This window comes from Amia ocellicauda, chromosome 6, assembly GCF_036373705.1.
Source record: "Amia ocellicauda isolate fAmiCal2 chromosome 6, fAmiCal2.hap1, whole genome shotgun sequence".
In the NCBI taxonomy this organism is placed as follows: Eukaryota; Metazoa; Chordata; class Actinopteri; order Amiiformes; family Amiidae; genus Amia; species Amia ocellicauda.
This window is the reverse complement of record NC_089855.1, coordinates 19,198,148-19,220,747: the sequence shown is the minus strand read 5'-3', so window position 1 is coordinate 19,220,747 and position 22,600 is coordinate 19,198,148. Positions and strand designations below refer to the sequence as shown.

The window sequence follows — 22,600 nt, the reverse complement described above, 5'->3', positions numbered from 1 at the left end:
ATCTAAATCCTAATGTTATCAACCTGGATAAATACTCTCAATATGAAACATGTTGATATTTTCTACATAGCTAGAATCCACAAGTTCCCCCATTTACTATAATATTGGAAAGACTGTCTAGGTTGTGTATTTTACAGTTTAAAATATGAATCAAAGCGTTTTGTTTAGCAACATTAAAAGATGCAGCTAAAGAGAAAGCGGGTCACAGATTACCCACAGAATAGAAAAAAAACTAAACAGATCCACACTGACTTGCAGACCTAACACAATTCTCACCCACTTCTACACCTGCCTTTGTGAGAGCAGAGTGAAAGTAATCACCAACAATCACCTCTTGCCCAGAGGCAGTGGCAGCATGTGATCTTCCTCGGCATAGTTATACATACAGCCCATTTAATGGAGCCCAACGTGTATCCCATTCAGAAAACTGGCATCTGGGTATGTCTTATTAGGGGGATAACTCCTGTTAATAGATAACAATATCATAGTGTCTGGCTGAGGGCCATCATTAGAGACTTTCTTTCTGAAGTGTCAAACTGTAGTAATGGAAATACATTTCTAGTCTTCTAAAACTATAGCTAATTTCTCCTGCTTGAAAATTGATATTTGTTTTGAAGCTATTGATTTTTGCATCAGCTGGCCTTTTAAGTGGCCTGCTGTTGACAACAGCTCTAGCTGTGGTTTGGCAGCTTTATTAACCGCGTAGGCTTTTGTGCCTTGGAGTCTGGTGATAACTGCTCCTAATGACCTCCTATATGCTGTGGAGATCTCCAAAACTGGACATGAGAAATCTGAGTCGGTGACCCTGCTTTTTAGAATTGCCCACACACGCAGTATTTTGAGTCAATAGTGTCATGAAAAGTAAAAAAAAAATAATAATTCCATTCATTTATTATTCTTATTACTGTTAATAATGCTAATGGGTTACTTAGCAGATACATTTATCCAAGGCAAGTTTTAACAATCATTAAAATTCAATATTCTTCAGGATTACAAGGCTAACAACATACCTATTAAAGTGAATACAATTAAGGTATGAAGATTAGAATTAGAATTAGAAGTTCCAGTGTTCAGATTTCAGTGATTTCCCTATATTAAACAGTATTTTTGGCCATTTAATTCTCTGTCTTCTTGAAGGTTCTAAGGCTCATGGAAATTAAGCAAATTCAGATGGTGTGTTGATCAGTGAAAACAAGGCATACTTTCAGTGTATTTCTTAGAGTTGCTGATTGAATGCTGTCATGTCTGAGCATGTCTATTGTCGTAATACAATATCTGTGACTTTTTTTCATGGAACAATGTACCTGAAATACCGGAATGCGGTTATGAAGGATTTCCCTTTTCTCAGAATATACCCTGAAAATGTCATGTCTTGTATTTTCATTTGAACTTTTGTGATCTAGTGTTGTGAATGGAAAGATTTATGGGAGGAAATTCTGCTATTTTGGAGGTGCACAGAAGTGTAGTTATTTTGATAACTGATAAAAATAAGACTTAAAAGTTCTGGTCCTAATAAAGCTAAATCAGCTTACAGTGCCATACTCAACACACAGGCATACTCTTACAGCATCTATATATATATATATATATATATATAAACACACAGTGAGGGAAATAAGTATTTGATCCCCTGCTGATTTTGTACGTTTGCCCACTGACCAAGAAATGATCAGTCTATAATTTTAATGGTAGGTGTATTTTATCAGTGAGAGACAGAATAACAACAAAAAAATCCAGAAAAACGCATTTCAAAAAAGTTATAAATTTGATTTGCATGTTAATGAGGGAAATAAGTATTTGACCCCTTCAACTTAGTATTTGGTGGCAAAACCCTTGTTGGCAATCGCAGAGGTCAGACGTTTCTTGTAGTTGGCCACCAGGTTTGCACACATCTCAGGAGGGATTTTGTCCCACTCCTCTTTGCAGATCCTCTCCAAGTCATTAAGGTTTCGAGGCTGACGTTTGGCAACTCGAACCTTCAGCTCCCTCCACAGATTTTCTATGGGATTAAGGTCTGGAGACTGGCTAGGCCACTCCAGGACCTTAATGTGCTTCTTCTTGAGCCACTCCTTTGTTGCCTTGGCTGTGTGTTTTGGGTCATTGTCATGCTGGAATACCCATCCACGACCCATTTTCAATGCCCTGGCTGAGGGAAGGAGGTTCTCACCCAAGATTTGACGGTACATGGCCCCGTCCATCATCCCTTTGATGCAGTGCAGTTGTCCTGTCCCCTTAGCAGAAAAACACCCCCAAAGCATAATGTTTCCACCTCCATGTTTGACAGTGGGGATGGTGTTCTTGGGGTCATTCCTCCTCCTCCAAACACGGCGAGTTGAGTTGATGCCAAAGAGCTTGATTTTGGTCTCATCTGACCACAACACTTTCACCCAGTTCTCCTCTGAATCATTCAGATGTTCATTGGCAAACTTCAGACGGGCCTGTACATGTGCTTTCTTGAGCAGGGGGACCTTGCGGGCGCTGCAGGATTTCAATCCTTCACGGCGTAGTGTGTTACCAATTGTTTTCTTGGTGACTATGGTCCCAGCTGCCTTGAGATCATTAACAAGATCCTCCCGTGTAGTTCTGGGCTGATTCCTCACTGTTCTCATGATCATTGAAACTCCACGAGGTGAGATCTTGCATGGAGCCCCAGACGGAGGGAGACTGACAGTTATTTTGTGTTTCTTACATTTGCGAATAATCGCACCAACTGTTGTCACCTTCTCACCAAACTGCATCACACTGATTAAAAGCCCACACAGATGGTAGATCACAAATCGCCGTCTTCTGCCATTTGATTGTTTGGAGACATTTCCATTTTATTTGATCCTGGAGGCATACCACACCTAGTGAAACTGCCTCATCTTCACTATCATGCTAGAGTCTTCCCTGTTTCATAGAAAGGATAATTAAACACTTGAACAAGGAGTTTATTGCCAGCAACTGGTAAATATCCATATATGAATCAGTTGCAAGTAATGTTATGTTACAATTTAATTTATTCCAGTTTTCTCATCCCGTGTGATTGTTTTTTGTGTACACTACTATTTGCCGTATGTCAGCTGGAAGAGATTGTGAAAAATGTACTGCACCTCAAGACTCGGATCAGAAGGTGTGGGCACACTGTAATGTTGCCAAAGCTTCAGCACACAATATTTGACCTAATTGTGCTATAATTAACTTAATCTCTTTGTTCCCTCTTTTGATGTTTTTATGAGAACTGTGAACTCCTGAAACAGATGGCATTTTTGCATGAAACTAAAATGCAAAACTAGAAAATGCAGTTGAAAAGGTAGACCTTGGAAACCCAATGATACTGTAGTCACATTAATATATTATAATTTATGCTGCAATACACTTTGTAAAAGATACAATGTTGATTCTGATTTATCCTTGGCTACTTTAAGTACAGATCACACAGCACACACTGTAATTCTATGATCTAGACTGACATTGGGCTGCATTGAATAGATGTTCAATTATGTGTCTGTGTTTGCCTATGTATGCATGCATTTCTATTTTGTTTTCACCCAATGCAAAAACATTCAAGACCTTTTTCCAAATAAATATTACTTTGGAAGAGAATAAAATGCAGCAAAACAGCAGAAATCGATAAGATAAGATGACCTTAGAAGAACTTTAGTGACATTCAAGAGAACGCATTTCATTTTATCAGCTTTGAAATACAAAACGAATTTAGTATAATTATAAGTATAAGCTGGCTAATCAATCTTAAGAATATATAAGATAATACGTTTTAATAGCCTTCAGCACAACTAACTAGTAACATTCTTACAGGAACAAATAATGAAAATGCCATTTTGCCATGACATTATGTCAGTGAAACTAAATCATACTAAATGAATTTAAGAAATCCTAAATTATATAAAAAATTATAATGATGATAGCAACCTTTTGTTAGTTAAATAACTCTCAAAGGTCAAACCAAAGCCTTATAGTAGTAACTTTCTTACAGAAATAAAGAATGAACCCCATGATGTTAAGTAAAGAAATAAATAATACTAAAGCAATGTTAGAAATATTAAATATTTACAAATATGTATATATGTCTATTAAACCAGCAGATTTATACTTTTTCTAGTTAAGTAATCTCCATAATCTCAGTATCTCAGGGAGTGACACTTGCGAAGCGGCAAACATAAACAGTACAGACTGACAAGAAGGAGCAGCAACCGTAGAGGTAACAGTGAGAAGATAAGCGCACAGAGGACCAGATAGTGAGACACAGTCACACGAGTTAAACTGGTATGTGTAAATCAAGCAGGGTCTTTAGTGAGATATGGTTACACATTGTGCTGTTGCTGTTTTTTCACCCCCAAAACAACTAGCTACAGAGCAATAGATGTGAGAGAGAAATGGGGAAAAAATATGTCAAAAAGAGTTTAGTCATTGCAAAAGAGTCCTGAGGACCCTGACACGATCACACTGAGGGCTGATATCCTGCCTCTCAGCACCACGGTGGGTTTTTGCAGAGAGCTGTACTGTTCTATCATGCAACACACAAAACTAGATCCCATAATGATTATTTTATTACCACAAACCCTGTACAAAACTATGCACTCTCATGTACACTCCAGTGGCCGTTAATTTCTAATCTGAGTAACGTAATTAAGTAACATCTCTAAATATATTCTGTATAAATTCTTTGTTTTTCACTGTGTGACTGTCCTCCTTTTTACAGTTTTACAGCATTCTTGCAAATAAGTGCCTCTTGTAGTAGAAGGCTGAGAAACGTCTGATTTTCCAATTCTTCAAAAAAGAAAGTTTCAAGCCTTCAAATAAAGAGTGAAAAATGCAATCAGTCTCAATCAACATGCATAGCAAACAGAAATTGGGCTGATATTGTACAGCTAAAATATTTAGTTTTGTAAAGTGCTTTATAAGTATTAATGTCTCTATCCAGGTAATTTCTAGTTGTAACAAAACATACACAGCAAACAGAAGTAGGGCCTACGTTATATTCAGATTTCACGTTCCTTGATTAGTATGCAGTATGTAGATAACAGGGCTGTCTATTTTTACATATAGTGAAGGTGCTTACAGACGCAGCATCACCCTGAACAAATCTGTCAAATAAACAACTAGGACATAAATTACAGGGGTCACCATTAACAGTACATTATCATTAATCTATTAATTAATGAACTCTTAGACATTGATTTAGCACATCAGCTATAACGGCCTTTACAGCATATAAAATGACTTGGTCATCTAGGTTTTAAAATATTGTTACATTCAAAATTCATAAAAAGACAAATAGTAATAATAGAGAAAAGTCAGAAAGGAGAATTAATTGTTATATTTAGGATTTTACTATAGGCCTTATAACTACTGCCATCTTCGAACACAACTAAATGATTTAATTTATAAAAAAAAAAAAAAAATGTACTGTAGCAGGTTATGCGTAATACATTTGCAGAAAGTAATTATAGTTTTGTCTCTGTAAATTGCAAAGGGAATGCGAACCTTTCTATAAAGGAACATCTAGTGTTTTGAGAAATTCATCAGTAGCTGCAGATTCAGAATCCACACAGTATTATTATTATTATTATTATTTATTTATTAGCAGACGCCCTTATGCAGGGCAACTTACAAAATATAAGTGCAATACAAAGCACAAAAAATGCACAAATACAGAGCAGTTCAAGGCATAAAACATTACAAATACAGTACAGCGTGATTTGGGATTTGTTGAACTTCGTATGTTGGAATAACATCAAAATGGCCTGAGTTTTGCTTTTTGAATCTTAAGAAGTAAGAAGTAAGAAGAAATGTATATAAAGGCTTGACAGTAGTTACCAAAGCATCAAAGGGAAATGCACAATAGTGAATGAGTGAATTATAGTATTAAAACCTGATTCTTCACAATTAAGATGTATAGACCAATAGTTTTAAGAAAAACAAATGCTTATGTTTTCCTTTTTACCTTTCACCCACAGAGCCCTCCTACGATGTAACCCTCCAAGCGGTTCAAACCCCTAGCTTTTCAGATCAGCCGACAGAGCTGGAGTGTAAACTTATAGATGTGAAAAATGCCAAAGGTGTCCGAATGACTGTTGCCTGGAATTACAGGAAAATCACACTTGGAGATATGCCAGTAGTCATTGAAATGATTGCCTCAATGAATGAAAACTGGGATCTGCAAACTGGAGAAAAATACAAAGACCGCGTGGATAAAGGTCACATAGTTCTAAGCAAGGTTAAGCCGGACAGTTTTAAACTGCAGATCCTGCACACACGAGACACAGATAGAGGAGACTATTTCTGCACTGTAACGGCATGGACCCAATCGAGGGATGGCAGCTGGAAGAAGAGTAAGGATGTAAACTCCAGTAATGTCCGAATAAACTGGACTCAACAAAGTAAGTGACTTTCCAACTCAATTTACACCACCTATATAATTTATGTGGTTCTTCATACCACACTTACTTACTGTGGGGCATGGCTGCTCCTATAAAAAGATTTGAGGTGGGGAAAATCCTTTAATTCAATAGATATAAGGTAAAAATGTAAATGGTATTTGGAAAATCCATTTTGGAATAAAATGCATAGCCCTTTGTAAGATGAAAATCTTATGAAGAACTATGCCAATATAAAAGGCCAACCGTCACATTAATACTGATGGTTTTATGAGTAGGTGAATATCTGAAATCTTTTTTGGTCAATTCTAATTACCATCTACTTTTGTTTCAATGTTTCAGCCCTCCAGGGCCATACTATGCATGCTTTATACTTTTATTTCATCCCCTACCATTAATACATATATAAAGAATCTGAGTACATAAAGTCTGCCTTTCATGTCTAAACATGCAATTAAAAATAATGATCCGTAATGTATTACATTTAATGAACAAGAAAGGACAAACTTCAAGTTCACAACATGGTGTGTAAGATACCATTATGCTTAGATAAAGGCAAGCTGTAATGTGCTGTTTTCAGTTCTGTCCTTTCAGATCCTTTAGTTATGCTTTTCTGATTTCATGCATGAATAAATAGATTAATCTGTAATTTCTCTTAACACATTTACTGGCAGTTCTTCTTCCTGCACAGATCTTAAATACAAGGAGCTAGGAAGACATGTTAGATTATCAAGTACCAACACAGTGCAGATGGAATGGGCATAACACTTATTGTACTGCAGTGCACGTAACCCATAGACACTTTGGTAATAATTTATATCCTTAATTTTATGATATTTTGTCCAGATTTCCCCCACAATGTATTTAACACCTGTACAGCCAACAATACTGAACCCTTCCTTGTCATTCACTGGTAAAAGTGAAGCTCTGCACTAAAATACATCCAGAGGTGTTTTACCTGTTGAAATATCATATTTCATGCTTTCCATCTTTACTAACATCCGTGCTTATGTTTGTAAAGAAAGCAGAAGCTGGTTGGTGATTTTAACCACAAACCTCAGTTTTATTTTGGGCAGATGTATTTTTAAATAACTAGGACCAGCTTTTGAAATATAATGTATATATCTATGTCCACATTTTAAAGATTTAACTAAAACACAAATTAATTGCAAAGGCTATTGTACTTAAACTATAGGCTGTGGGTTCTAGAAAAATGTATGACTTTGTAAAGGGATTGAAGTTGATTCACCTTCAGGTTAATCTGATTATTTCAAATGACAGTACAATATAGTTTTTGCAAAATGTATATTATTTTTTTGTATCATTATATGGTTTTACAGTTATTTACAGTCGATGTTTCTAATAATGAATCAGGGTTTCCCTCAGAAATTTGCTGTTCTGGATCTGAGAGGTTCTTCTTTTGTGTGAGATGAGAGAGATTCTTCTAAAAGATGGTCTCCAGAAACCTTGTGCAATGTGTCCTGACATAGCAAGTCCGTTTTTGTTTTGTACAAAATAGGCCACATAATACAGAAAATCGTGTTTTTCCTCCCAGGAGTGATAAGAATATCTCTAAAGCCTTTTGGGGGAGAAGTTTTGAACTCCACAAAGGTTAGAGATTTTGGCCTGATTTCAAAGATGATGTGTGACTCTTTTAATTGACTAGTATTTTTCTCCTTTTGAGGACACATTCAAGTGCCTTTCATTCTTGTGAGCATAATGTTCCCATCATAGCAAGTTTCATGGCTCGATGAGACTAACAATGTTCTTTTGTCAGGAACTAGACATGCACAATACTGGTGAAAGAAGAACTGTCCCAATAAACCCCATGAATTGGCTAGCATGTCAGAAAAAAAACACTGGGTCACAGATTTTTTTATATACACATTGTTATTCTTTTTACCAGGAAAATAATCATACATACATTTCCCCTTAAACTACTCTGCAATTAGTTTAAGGTTGTTAAATCATAGGGATTGATCTTTATTCAGAGTCCAAACAATGTTTGTGCGGTTTAGGAGTGGGTTTTATTTACTGATCCTAAATAAAGAGTAATTTAAAGGGCCTTTCACACCTGCGGTTTGATGCAGATTGAAGTGCACTTCGGTTAATTTGGAGCTGTACACCAATCAGCCATAACATTATGACCACCTGCCTAATATGGCCCTTTTGCTGCCAAAACAGCCCTGACCCGTCGAGGCATGGACTCCACTAGACCTCTGAAGGTGTGCTGTGGTATCTGGCACCAAGACGTTAGCAGCAGATCCTTTAAGTCCTGTAAGTTGCTAGGTGGGGCCTCCATGGAGCGGACTTGTTTGTCCAGCACATCCCACAGATACGGATTGAGATCTGGGGAATTTGGAGGCCAAGTCAACACCTTGAACTCGTGATTCATCAGACCAGGCCACCTTCTTCCATTGCTCCGTGGTCCAGTTCTGATGCTCACGTGCCCAATGTAGGTGCTTTTGGCAGTGGACAGGGGTCAGCATGGGCACCCTGACTGGTCTGCGGCTACACAGCCCCATACGCAACAAACTGCGATGCACTGTGTGTTCTGACACCTTTCTGTCAGAACCAGAATTCACTTTTTCAGCACTTTGAGCTACAGTAGCTCGTCCATTGGATCGGACCACACGGGCCAGCCTTCGCTCCCCACGTGCATCAATTAGCCTTGGCCGCCCATGACCCTGTTGCCGGTTCACCGCATTTCCTTCCTTGGACCACTTTTGATAGGTACTGACCACTGCAGACCGGGAACACCCCACAAGAGCTGCAGTTTTGGAGATGCTCTGACCCAGTCGTCTAGCCATCACAATTTGGCCCTTGTCAAAGTCGCTCAGATCCTTACACTTGACCATTTTTCCTGCTTCTAACACATCAACTTTGAGGACAAAATGTTGCCAAATATATCCCACCCACTGACTGGTGCCATGATAACGAGATTATCAGTGTTATTCACTTCACCTATCAGTGGTCATAATGTTATGTCTGATCTGTGTATGTGAATCCTCTGATAGTGACATGATCGCACCAGGATGTGGATCAAAGCAAACAGACAAAGACCACTAGAGAAGGGTGGTCTCCATTAGTCAAACACGGTATGTTTGTGACTTTGCTCTTCATAATGTTTTGCAATGTGAAAGCAAACACATTCTGGTAAATTTTTTAAACAAAGCGCTCCAAACGCCAAATCAAATTGTGGAAGTGATGTAGTCAAACGTAAAAGAATTACTATGTGTTGTCATTGTGTTGAAGCCCTACAAACTGCTACCCAAAATGCATTACATGCAAAATATCTTTGCTGAAATTTGTAATAATTTCTTTGTATGCTCTGTTTCTTCTGCGTTTATACAATAAAAGCACAAAATAAAGGAAAGGTAGAGCAAGACCACAGTATGTAAAATTGTCTCCATTTATATTTAAAATTAAATAAAATGGCACTCGAATAAACTGCATGAAAAATGCAATGTTAAACTATTAGAATTGTGGTCCACATGAAGCTGCTAGTGGACTTTACACAAACAAACTTGAAATCACTTTAAAAAAAATTAAAAGTTCAATAAAATGTCCCTGATATGTAACTCGCCAAACCCAAAGTGTTTGTTTGCAAGTGACATGAGAGTGCCCTAAGTCTTAGAAATAAGACCTGCAGGCTTCTTCTAATGCAATCTTTTTATGTGCATGTTTTGTTTTCCTTTGTACATGTTTGTGTGAAATCACGTGCAGCAGTGACACTTTTTTTGTACATTTTGCTGTAGGTCCGAAAATCGCTGTTGTTGCTGTGCCCATGAAAATTGCCTTTTCTGGCGGGGACACCTTTGAAATGAGCTGCAACGTGACTGGTGAGAATTTGCAGAGCCCTCTTTACTCTACACTCATAAAGGTGGAGGAGTCCGTGGGGGGGAAAGTCCGGAAGATCATCTCTCTAAGTCGGGACTCGGTTTTGCAATTGGAAGAATGGAATGACAAGGATCGTTTGGACAGTGTGGTCCTGGAGAAAACCAGCCAACACGAGTATCGCTTCAGGATGTATGGAACCCAGATCTCGGACACCGGATTCTATTTCTGCGAGGTCACTGCCTGGACACCAGATGCTGGGAACACCTGGTCACCTGCAACCACTAAAAGTTCTAACAAAGTGAAAGTTGCCTTTGATGATGCAGGTAAACAAGGCTTGCTTTTGCTAAATGTACCACATGATTTTATTAGTATAGCGTCTTTGGTGAAAATTATTTACCCAAAGGTGACCTTTTTTTGTCAAACTGTGCTATTAATTTGTTGATGTGAAACGTGTTTAAATTTAAAAAGTAAAATGAAGAAGAAGAGTAGCACCTTGTGTGATTAGATTAACTCAGTGACCAGCTCACACCCATGAGATCTGTAATCATTTAGTGTAGTATGTAAAACCAGGATCTGCCTAGATGGGTACTCAGATTTCAGTTTGATCTACATCAAATCTACATCATTGATCTACTATTGATCTACATCAATAGTTGTCTGTATCCTGAAATAGTCCTTCCATAGAACCATAAAATCTCTAGCAAACTCAAGCTTCCAAAACACATTAAGCATCTGTGGTCCAGACATTGTCTCCATTGTGGATAAAAACAGATGGATTTGAAGGTCTATTGTAGATATACTTCTTTACCCAAAGGAGAATCCGAAGCTCCTATTGTCACTCTATCCTGAGTCATTGCAGTTTGAGAGATATTTGGAAAAATAAATGGATAAAAATTGTATGAGCTCCCCGAGGGCAAACTTCTCTAGTTCAAACAAGGAGCCAGCTGTCTGAAATAATAACTAAAAAAAGACTTTGTGAGGAACTGTTTTCCGGTGTCCCATTAAGAGCAACTTTCATCCATTAGAAGTGACTTGTGAGGGGTCTAGGTGTTAACCTGTAAATCAGCACATGGATTTCATTACTTAAATGAACAGATGGGTTTACTTAACTTCTTGCAGATTGTGCACCTTATACAGATGAACTCTCAGAGCTCATTAGACTAAACCATTTACAGGTATATTGGTTATTGCACATCATTTCTTGGTCAAGTCACAGAAGCACTTTAAAATGCATTGAGCTCCAGTGTAGCTGTATAAAATGATGTAAGGATAGTCAGTAAGTTGTCTTTTGTGGAATGTGCAGTACAGAGATTGACATTTTTTGAAAGTTTTTTGTTAGAAATTGATTACTTTCTGCAGAGGAAATATTTAAGTTTTTCCAGGGTCTTTACAATCTAGGACTAAAAATAGTGATTTGAGGTATAGCATCCTTTAAATATTTTTGGCCCGGAGATAAGTATTAATTATATTGAGACAGAGATAAGAGTGTGGAGAAAAGGCCACTACTAATATAACGCTACAACCCTCCAAGAACTTAATCTGAAAGCCCTGCTCTGAAAAATACGTATTTGAAGTTCAATGCAGTTGACATTGCTCTTTGCTCCCCAATTAAGTCCTGTATCTAAGTGGGAACGATGACCTCTGTGCTTTTGTTTTCCTGCAGGTCCAGTTTTCAATGTCTCCATTCACTCGGACACCTTATCAGTTTTCCCTGAAGAAACCACCAAAATTGACTGTGTCATCTCTGCTGTTGGGGCAGCCTCTAACAAAGGCAAGTGTTTTTGTGTTGATGGTGGTGGTGTTGGTGGTTTCTTAGTAAATAATTAATATTCTTCTACCTTAGGGTTTTGTCATAGGTTGAAATAATCCATTAACCCTGTCAAATATATGGGTACATAGGCACTGTGAGAGATCTGATTAATGTATTGCTGTAGTGAAATTACTAGAATGGTACTTTAACCAGTTTGATACTTTTGCTATGAAAGAATGAAAAACACATTGTTACTGATCAAATACTTGTATGACATCATCAGCTTTGTAGCTCTATAAAACTATTGCCTTCCTCTTAACCTCAGACTATAATAATTATCCTGGATTGGGTAGATGAGGAATTGACTAATTTTCCTGTTAATAACAATTTTAAAAGGTGCAACTCGGGACATATGGATCCTCCATGTCAGGGGGTTGTGCGAGATATACAGTAAACAATATAAAGTCTTGCATCCTAGATTGTAAAAACTGCAGTGTACTGACCACTGTACCACTGACAATTTTAATTAATTTTGTTATATAGTTGAAATTGTCACATTTTAATTGCAGCTTTGTATGTTGAAATCCTTGAGGATAAAATATCTATGCAGTGCATTATGCATTTCTAGTCATAATGGAGAGCTTTGTGGATCTGGTATATACAGCTCTTGGAAAAAATGAACAGACCACTTAACATTGATTTCTGAACTTGGAGTGGTCAGAGCTGTATATGTATATGGTGGTCACCATTATTAAGGCATTCATAAAAGTACACATTTATTTCAGGCTCACTCTCAAAATACTACAAGTGCACCTTTCCGTCCCTGTACAAGTATTGTTTTTAATCTAGAACTGGAAATTACGACCTCATTAACATCTGTTTTCCTTCACCACTCTCTCTAACAATCGCTTAGCAACAACATTTAGGATGTTATAATGAAACATTCACAATACCTTTCGATTCCATCACTGCATTTGTGACAGGTAATGCCACATACCTGGGGAACTCTATGGGTCAAGGCTTGAAACCTTGTGCCAAAATGTATGGCACATTTACGTAACCACCTTGGTTATCTCTGGAGGATGACACTTTTGCAAGTGAATTAATTAGTTGTGTCTGGAAAAACATTTTCACAGCCTGCCTTGCCAGAAAATCTTGTTTACTTATCTTTATGAAAAGAGGAAGAAGTCTTTGCATCTTACCAACCACCATAGTAACCAAACAGAACAGCTGGTTCAGTGCACCTCTGTCTCATATTGAGCCCAGTGAAGTGCTGTGGTGATTCAAGGATTGCAGAGATTGTTGATCTTTGGGAACCCACAGCAGTGATTAAAAGAGTTAGTTTGCATCGTGAATCCTTTTTATTTGTTTTGTTTTGTTTCGTTATTTAAGTTTACTTTGCAACGCCTATTGCATTACTACATTTTTTGTTTTTGTTTTATGTTGCTAATGTTAATGTTATTAGTAATTGTTATTAGAAGCCCACACTTTGTCTTTTACTGGACTTCTTTTGTAGTTTTTTTTTTTTTTTTAATTATTATTTCACATTCTTAATTGTCCAAAAAAAATCTGAGGACACATGATGTGTGTGACCACTTACACACTGAAAAAATTAAAAATTTCCATTACTGAAAACGCACAAAATTCCTGAGAGTATAAGAATATGTTTTCCATTTTTCCTTGGCTCCTAATATAGCCTGGTACTAAAATGTACTCTTCATTCTTCAGTAGTAAGAGCATGGCTTGGCCTGTGATTGTGTCTCAAGGAAACAAGAATGTGATTGATAAAAGCAGCTGCTGGGGACATTTATCTTTGCTGTTGATGGGTTGAGATCATAATACTGGAGGAGAAATAAGGAGGCAAATGTATATTTTACAGTCAGAAAGTATCATTGCCAGTGACACAATAGTATTTGTATGGTGATGATCAGCTGCCATGCAAACTGAGCGAAAAAATCTGTTTATAATTCTGTTGAAATAGTTTTTTCACAATGAACTTTTGTGTTATTTTTAAACCATCTCTGGTTACAGAAAAGCTCTGGGCAGCATAACATACTTTATGATGTGAGCCATAGAACAATTGTGAGCCATTGTTTATAGTTACTTAGATTTCCATAAAATACTGTTCTTCTAGGAAAAAGCTGTCCCTTTTTCAGTTGTTGTTTCCAGTTTGTGTACATGAGTAGCTTGCACCTTTAAAAACATTTGAAACATATTTACATACTACTAGTTTCATAGCCTTAGTGGCATTTTGTAGTTTAGTCATGCAATTATACTTAAAAGTGGCTGTCATTAACTACAGTGTGGGTCTGAAGGGAATGAATATGATTTTTATTCAGACATTCAGATCCGCCATGGGAAATTGTTGGTTTTCGCTGTTCAGAATAGAGACCAGCATAACTGTTGCCTGGGTTATGTTGAAATTAAAGTGATCTGCAAAAAGGCCCAGAACTCATTTACAAAATCAACCAAACTTTTGTATTACTTTGAAATTATATTAAATTATTATTATATTTCTTAGACCATGCCCTTATTCAGGGCAACTTACAATTGTTAAACTATCACATTATTATTTACATATAATTTCCCATTTATACAACTGGATTTTTACAATCCAGGTAATGTACCTTGGACAAGTGTACAACAGCAGTGTCCTCCAGCTGGAGGGAGAAGGAGAGAGGGAGCGAGGGAGAGGGAGAGAGCGTGAAAGAGACTCACTCAGTGCCTGCCTTTTCTGGTCTTGCACTGCCTCTCAGACAGCTAGCTTCGCTTCAAATCCACAAAAACATACATGTGCCCTCAGAAACGCACTCTGACAGGACATCTGCAACTTTTCACACTGCAGATCCCCAGCACAAACAAGCTAATTATGGGATAGAGGACAGACTCATCTCTTACTAATCTTGCTGCAGGTGTGCTTGTGCCCAGCAGCTTACACCAGCCCGTTTTGTTTTAAGCCAACTTTGAGCACACCCAGTCCCAGCAGCAGTCTTTAATAGTGAGTCGTCCCTCTGGTAGTCGCAGGCCATCAGAGTTGGTCAATGGCATTGTGTGCATTCCGAATGTAATGCATGGACTGTAGGCTCCAAGCAAAGGATTTCATTGGTTGAGCCACCTGAAATCCCATCATGTGTGTCTTTTCTCTAGAGAAATACACATACCCTAAATCAGTTTTAAAAAGTAAAATGCTTTTGAAGGTTTGACTAAACCTTGCAGTAAAAGAGACTGAACTTCTAATTATATGGTCATCGCACAAAGATTTGTGTTGGTCACATCTGCATCGTGCAATAAGCTGTTTAAAGCAACCTGATGCCGAGGTGACCAAACGCACCCATTTCAAACACTTTTGAGACAATGAGGGCATTGACTGCTTTACATAATGTTTCTTAAATGTCTTAAGGGAAGTTATTCATTTCCTTCAAAAGAAGAAAGAAGTGCTCAGCATAGCGTCACTGCATCCTGCTTCGCTTGAAAATACGTTTTTAATTTGTCAGAATGATTCATTCATGTTTTTTTAATGTAAAGTCTGCCTTTCATTCCTTAGGAAACATGTTCTTAGAAAAAACAGCACTGACAATCTTGATGTTGTGGAGAGTCTTAAATTGTAGAAAGAGAAGCTTGTTTATGCTTTTACAGGAATATTGCATATTCTCTAACAGTCACTGCCGACCGTTAATAAAGATGAGGAATTATATTATTAGCTTTGGATGTACTGAGGTTCACATGGCTTTGTTTAGAGACAAACTTCTCGCATTTCCTGACTGTACATTGCCTTTAGTTTTGAAATTCAAACGGGATGTTTTTTTGTTTTTGTTTTAACCACCTTATTTATATAAAAATATTGTTGCAATCTTACTCACACTTGCATTTTCAAGCATATTAACTTCTGTTGTATGCAGTGAAGCCTGGCAGAATTAAACCTTTCGAAACCTTAAGAAGGAAGTGCAGTAGGGGCATTTACTTTATGATAACTATTGGTTGGAATGGATTGCATCAACGATTTATAAGGAAATAACCTTTATCAAATATTTAAAAAGATTTTTGTGCTTCCTCAATTTTTTTTGTGTATATATATATATATATATATATATATATATATATATATATATATATATATATATATATATGAGTGTGTGTGTGTGTGTGTGTGTGTGTGTGTATATATATATATATATAATTGGAAAAAAACTAGATAAAGAATATTCACATTGGGTCTGTACAATTGTATTTAAATACCCAGAAGATGTTAACAGATTTCTTTAAATGTGGCATTTAAAGGTCCTGGAGTAAAAACATATTCTAGGAGAAAAACTGTTTTGAATGTGTATGCACTTAAATAAGATGCTTAAGACGTTAGTGTGTATAACCTCTAGTCCTGTAGTACTTTTTAATATCCTGCATTTTTAGGATTTACACATACTGCGGTATGTTTAGCAGTATGAACACGTACGATGTGTGTATGAATAAAAATACTTAATTGTATTAATTTGTATCTATTTGACTTTATTTGTATCAATGAGTTCTAATAAAACAAGGTGCTAAAGTATATATAAATGCTAGAACTATTGTTATCATCCTTTACTTTCTAAACTTTGAAACTGTGTCTGTGCTGCCAAGCAGAGACATTTTAATGCATTATAAAATAAACTTCACAGACCACTTGTATGGAGACTGGGAGAAAGGCCATCAAACAGCTGTACAGCACCTGTTTTTAAGCTGCCTTTCAGTCCATTGTGCTGCAGTAAGTTATGGTAATAGTATCCCACAGGTTCCTCTCCTTCAGTAAACTTACATTCACTGCATTAGGGCTCCTTTTCATGTAGCTGTCTTTAAACTGCTCTTTGTATCATACCTGGTCTCCAGTTTGCAGTTCAACAGATTTCAATGTCTTATTTGTGCTTTTTTGACTTTTTATTTTTATTTTCAATTAAAGTAAAGATGGTAAAACAGAGCACAACATATTTTAAGGTAACAGTTAAGTGGAAAATGTAATCTTTCTGTGGCACAATAGCATGACCAGAACAATGCACCGGGATAATGAATGCTTACACATTCATTACACAAGAATAAAACACCATTTACTGTACTTTGCAGATTACTAGATGTTTTTAAATTATGCTTTTTACCACATGCACTTTTCAGAATGTAAGATGTGTTAATGACAAAAAGAACTAAAAAACATTCTGGAGAGCTGTGTGCTATACTATACACATACAGAGAGCAGGCCAGGTACTAAATTACACCTCTGCCATATTTTTCAAGAAATATGCTTTTTTTGCTGCTCTGCTTAAATCATAATAAAAGACCATGGCCAACACGTACAGTACTATTCTGAATTGTCATGTTTCACCTTGAATTGAAAGGTATTTTAAACCAGGCAGCTACTTTTTGTGACTTTAAAAAATATATATATATCATTTACCATTTACCAGGAGGTCCCTAGACAATCAAGTATTTTTTTTCCCTTGTCCACTGTAGAGGTAATGATTTTTTAAAACTTAGATTTTTCTGCTTTCTAACTACCTAGTTAATTTAATTGCTGTCATGTACTTTACCCCCCTTAAGTTGTTGTTAATAATAATAATAATAATAATAATAATAATAATAATAAATATTATTATTATTATTATTATTAGTAGTAGTAGTAGTAGTAGTAGTAGTAGTAGTAGTATTTCTTTGTAGATGCTTTCACCCAGTACGTAATAGTTGTGCAAAAGAAGAAAACCATATTATAATAAGACACTTGTGGATTTCTACCTTCCTACAATGCCCTGAACTGAGTTTCACTGCACACAAAAAATAATGTTTGTTAACTATTTGGTTAACACTGCTAAAATTATACATTCATAACTTCCATTCAAAGTGAGATTTCAAATACCTCACCCCCTTCTTTTCTATAGCAGGTGTGATGCAGCTTATGGCTTATGTATGGGTCTTCTGTGCAAACTGCACCTGTCATGGGGCTTGATGTGGTAAAATGAGTTGTTCTTATTACTGTCAGGAATAGGCTGTTGTAGATGGCTGATTCGTTATCTCTTTTGCCAATTGACCTAATTAGGAATGCTTGTAAAAGCAGTTCCTTGCAACCTGAGAGCTGCCTAACTGACTGACTCATCTTGTAGGTGTGATGATGCCACAGCTGATGTAAGCTATGTAGGAGCATTTCATGTTAGTGACACTGAGCTGACCTATATTGATTCTCTCGGAGTCTACACTCTCCGCAGTTGCCATTTTTTTTTTTTCTCTCATCTTCTCCCATAAATTGTTTATTTCAGATCTTCCTTTCAAGCATGGACTCTTTTATGTCAAACTAAATGTAATTCGTTCTGCAAATAATTTAATTTTTTGTCTAAAAAAGTATCTTTCACCATTAGCATGTGGTGCCTTGTCTGTGTTCTGCATTTCTCTTCCGAGAAGCAACATTTTCAATTACTTGTGTTTTGTTCCAAGATGACTTCTCCTACGAGGTTGCATGGTTTCTTGACCAGACTCGGTACAAGGAAGGCAGTGTGCACAACATGGCCTTGGTGGACCGTTGGGGTGTGGTGAAGAAGCCCCATCCAAATGGCAGCAGCGACTGCAGCCTGGAGAGGATTGATGAAAAGAAGTATCGCCTTAGCATTCACAAGACTCAGAACAGCGACTATGGGGATTACTATTGCACTGTTACTCCCTGGGTGAAATCCTCCGATGGATCCTGGCAGAAGTCAAAGGACATCACCTCAGAGAATGTCTTCCTGGTTGTGAAGTTTGCAAGTTAGTTATCCCTTCCTTGCAAATATGGTTTCAAACAATATTTAAGTTTATATAAACAACTCTGACTATCCAGCTACTGATCTTGAGTGTGAAAAATCTGTATGTGGTCTGTGTAGTCTAGTCTCTAGGTGGATGTGTGTGTGTGTGTGTGTGTGTGTGATATAGAACCTTCTCCATAATAGTCATATATTTCCTTAATTTATTGACAAGACAATAATTGTTTCAGAAATATAATCTGGGCCAGTATTTGCATTGCATTTTTTTTTTTTTTATTGTGTGATTGACCATTAAGGTTTTCCCATATGTACTCTAAATGGCTCTTAAGCATCCATAGAAGGACTTGAATGTTTTTTTTATTTCAGCTGCAAAAAGTTGCAGTAATTTTGAAATCACACTATATTAATTTAGATCGTTAATCAGATTTGTCTGTGAACCTCTTCTGGTTGTGTTTCCAGTGTGGGAATCGATGAAGTTGCCGCTGCTGTATGGAGCTGGTGCCGCAGTTGCTGTTGGCCTCCTGTCAGTGCTGATTGGCTTCATCAGTGCCCGCTGCTGCTGTAAGCAAGATGTTGAGGACGACCCCAGGTCCAAACGCCGTCTGATGTCCATGGAAATGGATTGAAAAGAGGGGGCTGGATGGAAATGGAATTGTCTACCAATTGTCTATTTTGGCTACCTTCTGATGAATGTGATGAGATTCAAGCTTTGCGTGCTCAGACACTGCTGGCAAGAAGCCATTTAGAGCTAAAGAACTCAAGCCAATAGAATTAAGTCAATCGGTCATCAGGGATTGATTTTTTTTTTTTTTTTTTTCCTCTCTCTCTCTATGTGTGTGTGTACGCTATTTAAGGCAACAGTCAAAGGAGTAGTGTCTTCTCCATATCCTTTAACTGTTGCCTTAAAACAGGATTAAAGAAAGAATTTATGTTCATTAAATAAAATATATGTAACCCAACCACTCTTAGAATGTCTGAACGAGGGAATTTCTGTCACTGACAATTGCACTGAACTCAGGAAGGTTCCACTGGCAAATATATACCTCTTAAAAAGAGATGACTTTTATAATACTATTCAAATCCAATATGTTTGAAAGCTTTAACTGGGGGCACTGCATTTTTAAGTTTTTAAGACCATGGTCAGAGGAAGCTGCTCGGATCTCTCGGAGGCTGTGAAGAGAAGAGTTTTGTATACGTACTCTACCCAGTACTGTTATTAAAGTAATTTCATAATCTAGTCCACCACCTGGGGAAGAAATTCATGAAGAGATCTATGAATGGCATTCTGCCAGTGTTAACGTTGTCTGGCACAGACGTGCAGAATGGTAAGGGAGCAGAGGGAAAGAATGTCACATTGCCCTGGCTACAGCCTCATTTCACTTGGCATGCACTGTTTGACTATATTCACAAAGAGGGCAATAACCTTCATAGATGTTCTCATCTTTAAACTGATCTCCTTCAAGATTGAATTTTATATTTTGACAGAATGATACTTTTATTTTGTAAGAGATGCTGATTCCGATCAGCAGTGGTCTGCCTTAAGAATGACCATTTGGAAATTTCACTGTAGTTTAAGTCTCGACATTTTTGTGTCTGCCTACTGCAAAGTGTGTTCATATGAAGATACGTTATTGAGTGTAAGGCCATTGAAGTTACTTCTAATAGTTTAATATAATTATCTCAAAGCATTAATAAGTGTATTCCATTATTATTATTATTTTAACAAAGTGTTCTCCGTACAGAATAGTGCAGCGGTTAGTGGTTTGTTTTGGTTATGTGCTTCTTATGTGGGTTGGAGGTGACATTGACCAGTATCATATTGGCCACACTTTGCAAAAATAAATGTTTCTTAACAGCTGTTGGGTCAAATATTAGATGAGTCTAGAAGGAACCATCCGGGCGTCAGATGCATCAGAATTTACAACTGCATATTGCACTCGGGAAGGCTGTGGTGGTACAACTGAAAATGTAAACATGGAAAGGCATTCCAAGAAATACTTAAGGGAAAACACTCATCGATCTATGTTTTGAATCAATGGAGATATACGATGTACTGCTCAAATATGAATACACAGTGAAAAGCCAAAGGTTCATTATTATGTTTTTTAAGGATTACAGTCAAACCTTTGTAAGATGTTTTTATTTTATTTTGGTGTGTTTCGTATGTAAAGATACTAAGATTTTTAGTTTTGCACAAAGGAATGTTTGTCAAGATACTGTATTTCATATATTATCCAGGGAATTATCAGATTTCTAACGATCACAGAGTTTTAATGTTTTTTTTGTTTCGTTTATTTCTCTTCTAACACACATTAAAATGGTATTATAATAAAATTTTTACATGTTCAATGTGACTGCAATTGCTATTTTTATTTACAGTGACGTCTGTGTTGCCTATATAGGCAGTATGACAAAGTTTTTATTTATAGTAATTGTTACTGTTACATGAAGCAATGTTTTAAGACAGCAGGGAAACTGTACCTCTGGCTGATTGATGTGGGTGTAAATCACTTATTCTCTTATGTCACAGTACCCGTACTGTCATGAACTGCACCAATTGGTTCCCTCAACTGCCATAAAACCTTTTATTCTCATAGAAGGGGCTTGTCCATATCCATCTTAGCTATTGTGCTGTAATCTGCCGTTCATGGGAAACTGTCTCGCCTTTCACATCTTCACCCCACCCAGCAAAGCTGCTTGTATTCATCCTTAAAAAGAAACAAAACCACAAGGTCATCCGCTTTCTTATAGGGTTTTGGGGTTTTAACCCATGTACCGTGTCTGTAGTTTTAGGTTACACCTGCAATTTGGTTGCTTTCAGTCTCTTCCTGTATTTGCTCGGATGCAGTTTCCTTCAAGCTGCCCTCCCCACCCCACCCCACCTTGCATGGAAAATGCCATTGAAATCACAGCATTTTAAAAGCCACTTTGGAAATCTTGCCGAAGCAATTCAAATGCAATGATTCAATGATCATCCTTACAGACACTGCAACTAAGTCTCTTCCTATCTGGGGTGATTAGAGCAACTGCTGCTGTCGTTTGGAGTAGACCATGTGATCAGCACATCTAATTCCTAGAATAAATGCTCTTAAATCCTGTTGCTTTTAAAATGCATTGACCTTTTTCATTCATAACTGCAAAAAAATTGTCTGATAGATTACAACCACTCAGCTGCTGGAGCATCAGTTGTCTGATGGCATTTGTGAGATTTCGTTTCCTTATGTTTATGTTCCTGGTGCCAGGATCAGACCCCACATGTCTCCTATCCATTTGTATTAACTGTAAACATTTTTTTTGCTTTTAGTTAATTTGTGTTTACTTCCATGTAGAGTATTGTCCTGCTTCTGGAATACAAGTGTGGAATTGTCAACACACATCTCTCTCCATAGCAACCTCACACATAAGGATGTTTGCGACACAATTTCCAAATGTAGCCTTTGGAAGAAATTTCTTGTTTAATTTTTCTCCCCAGCATTGGAGAACATTGGTAAACAGCATTGCAGCACCGCGTCTCAATGAGCGTACCCTTTTGTTCATTCTGCTTTGAATCGCTACTGTCGGTATAGGGAGGTAACGTAGATTGGTGCTCTAATTATTCTTCTGCTGCCTTTTGTGGGGGGGGGGAAAGATTTTAACTCTGTAGTTGTTATGTTGTGGCAGAACTCATTAACATACACTACACAAGACCATTCAAAAAGTTAATTGAACTGATTTTCATTCGTTTTACAATCAAACTTTATATTATATTATTAACAAGCAGTCACTGAAATGCATTTCTAAGATATTTCCAGACAAGAAGCCAAGTTTTGGATGAGTTGGCGGATAGCAGTTGCAGGCAGGAGGGAGAGAACCACGGTCTGGTCGAGTAGCACATTACA

General features: G+C 37.2%; 1 protein-coding gene across 1 annotated transcript in view; it reads left to right on the top strand.

Annotated features, from left to right (window-relative positions):
* ptgfrnb (prostaglandin F2 receptor inhibitor b) overlaps positions 1 to 21,071 on the top strand; it is a 29,236-nt gene extending 8,165 nt beyond the window's left edge. The window contains exons 5-9 of the mRNA XM_066706530.1: positions 5,961 to 6,383; positions 10,139 to 10,543; positions 11,884 to 11,991; positions 18,421 to 18,726; positions 19,182 to 21,071. Of these exons, the coding sequence (XP_066562627.1) occupies positions 5,961 to 6,383; positions 10,139 to 10,543; positions 11,884 to 11,991; positions 18,421 to 18,726; positions 19,182 to 19,348 (1,409 nt within the window). The 3' untranslated portion in view covers positions 19,349 to 21,071. The remainder of the gene's footprint in view (positions 1 to 5,960; positions 6,384 to 10,138; positions 10,544 to 11,883; positions 11,992 to 18,420; positions 18,727 to 19,181) is intronic.
* The last annotated feature ends 1,529 nt before the right edge of the window (positions 21,072 to 22,600 follow it).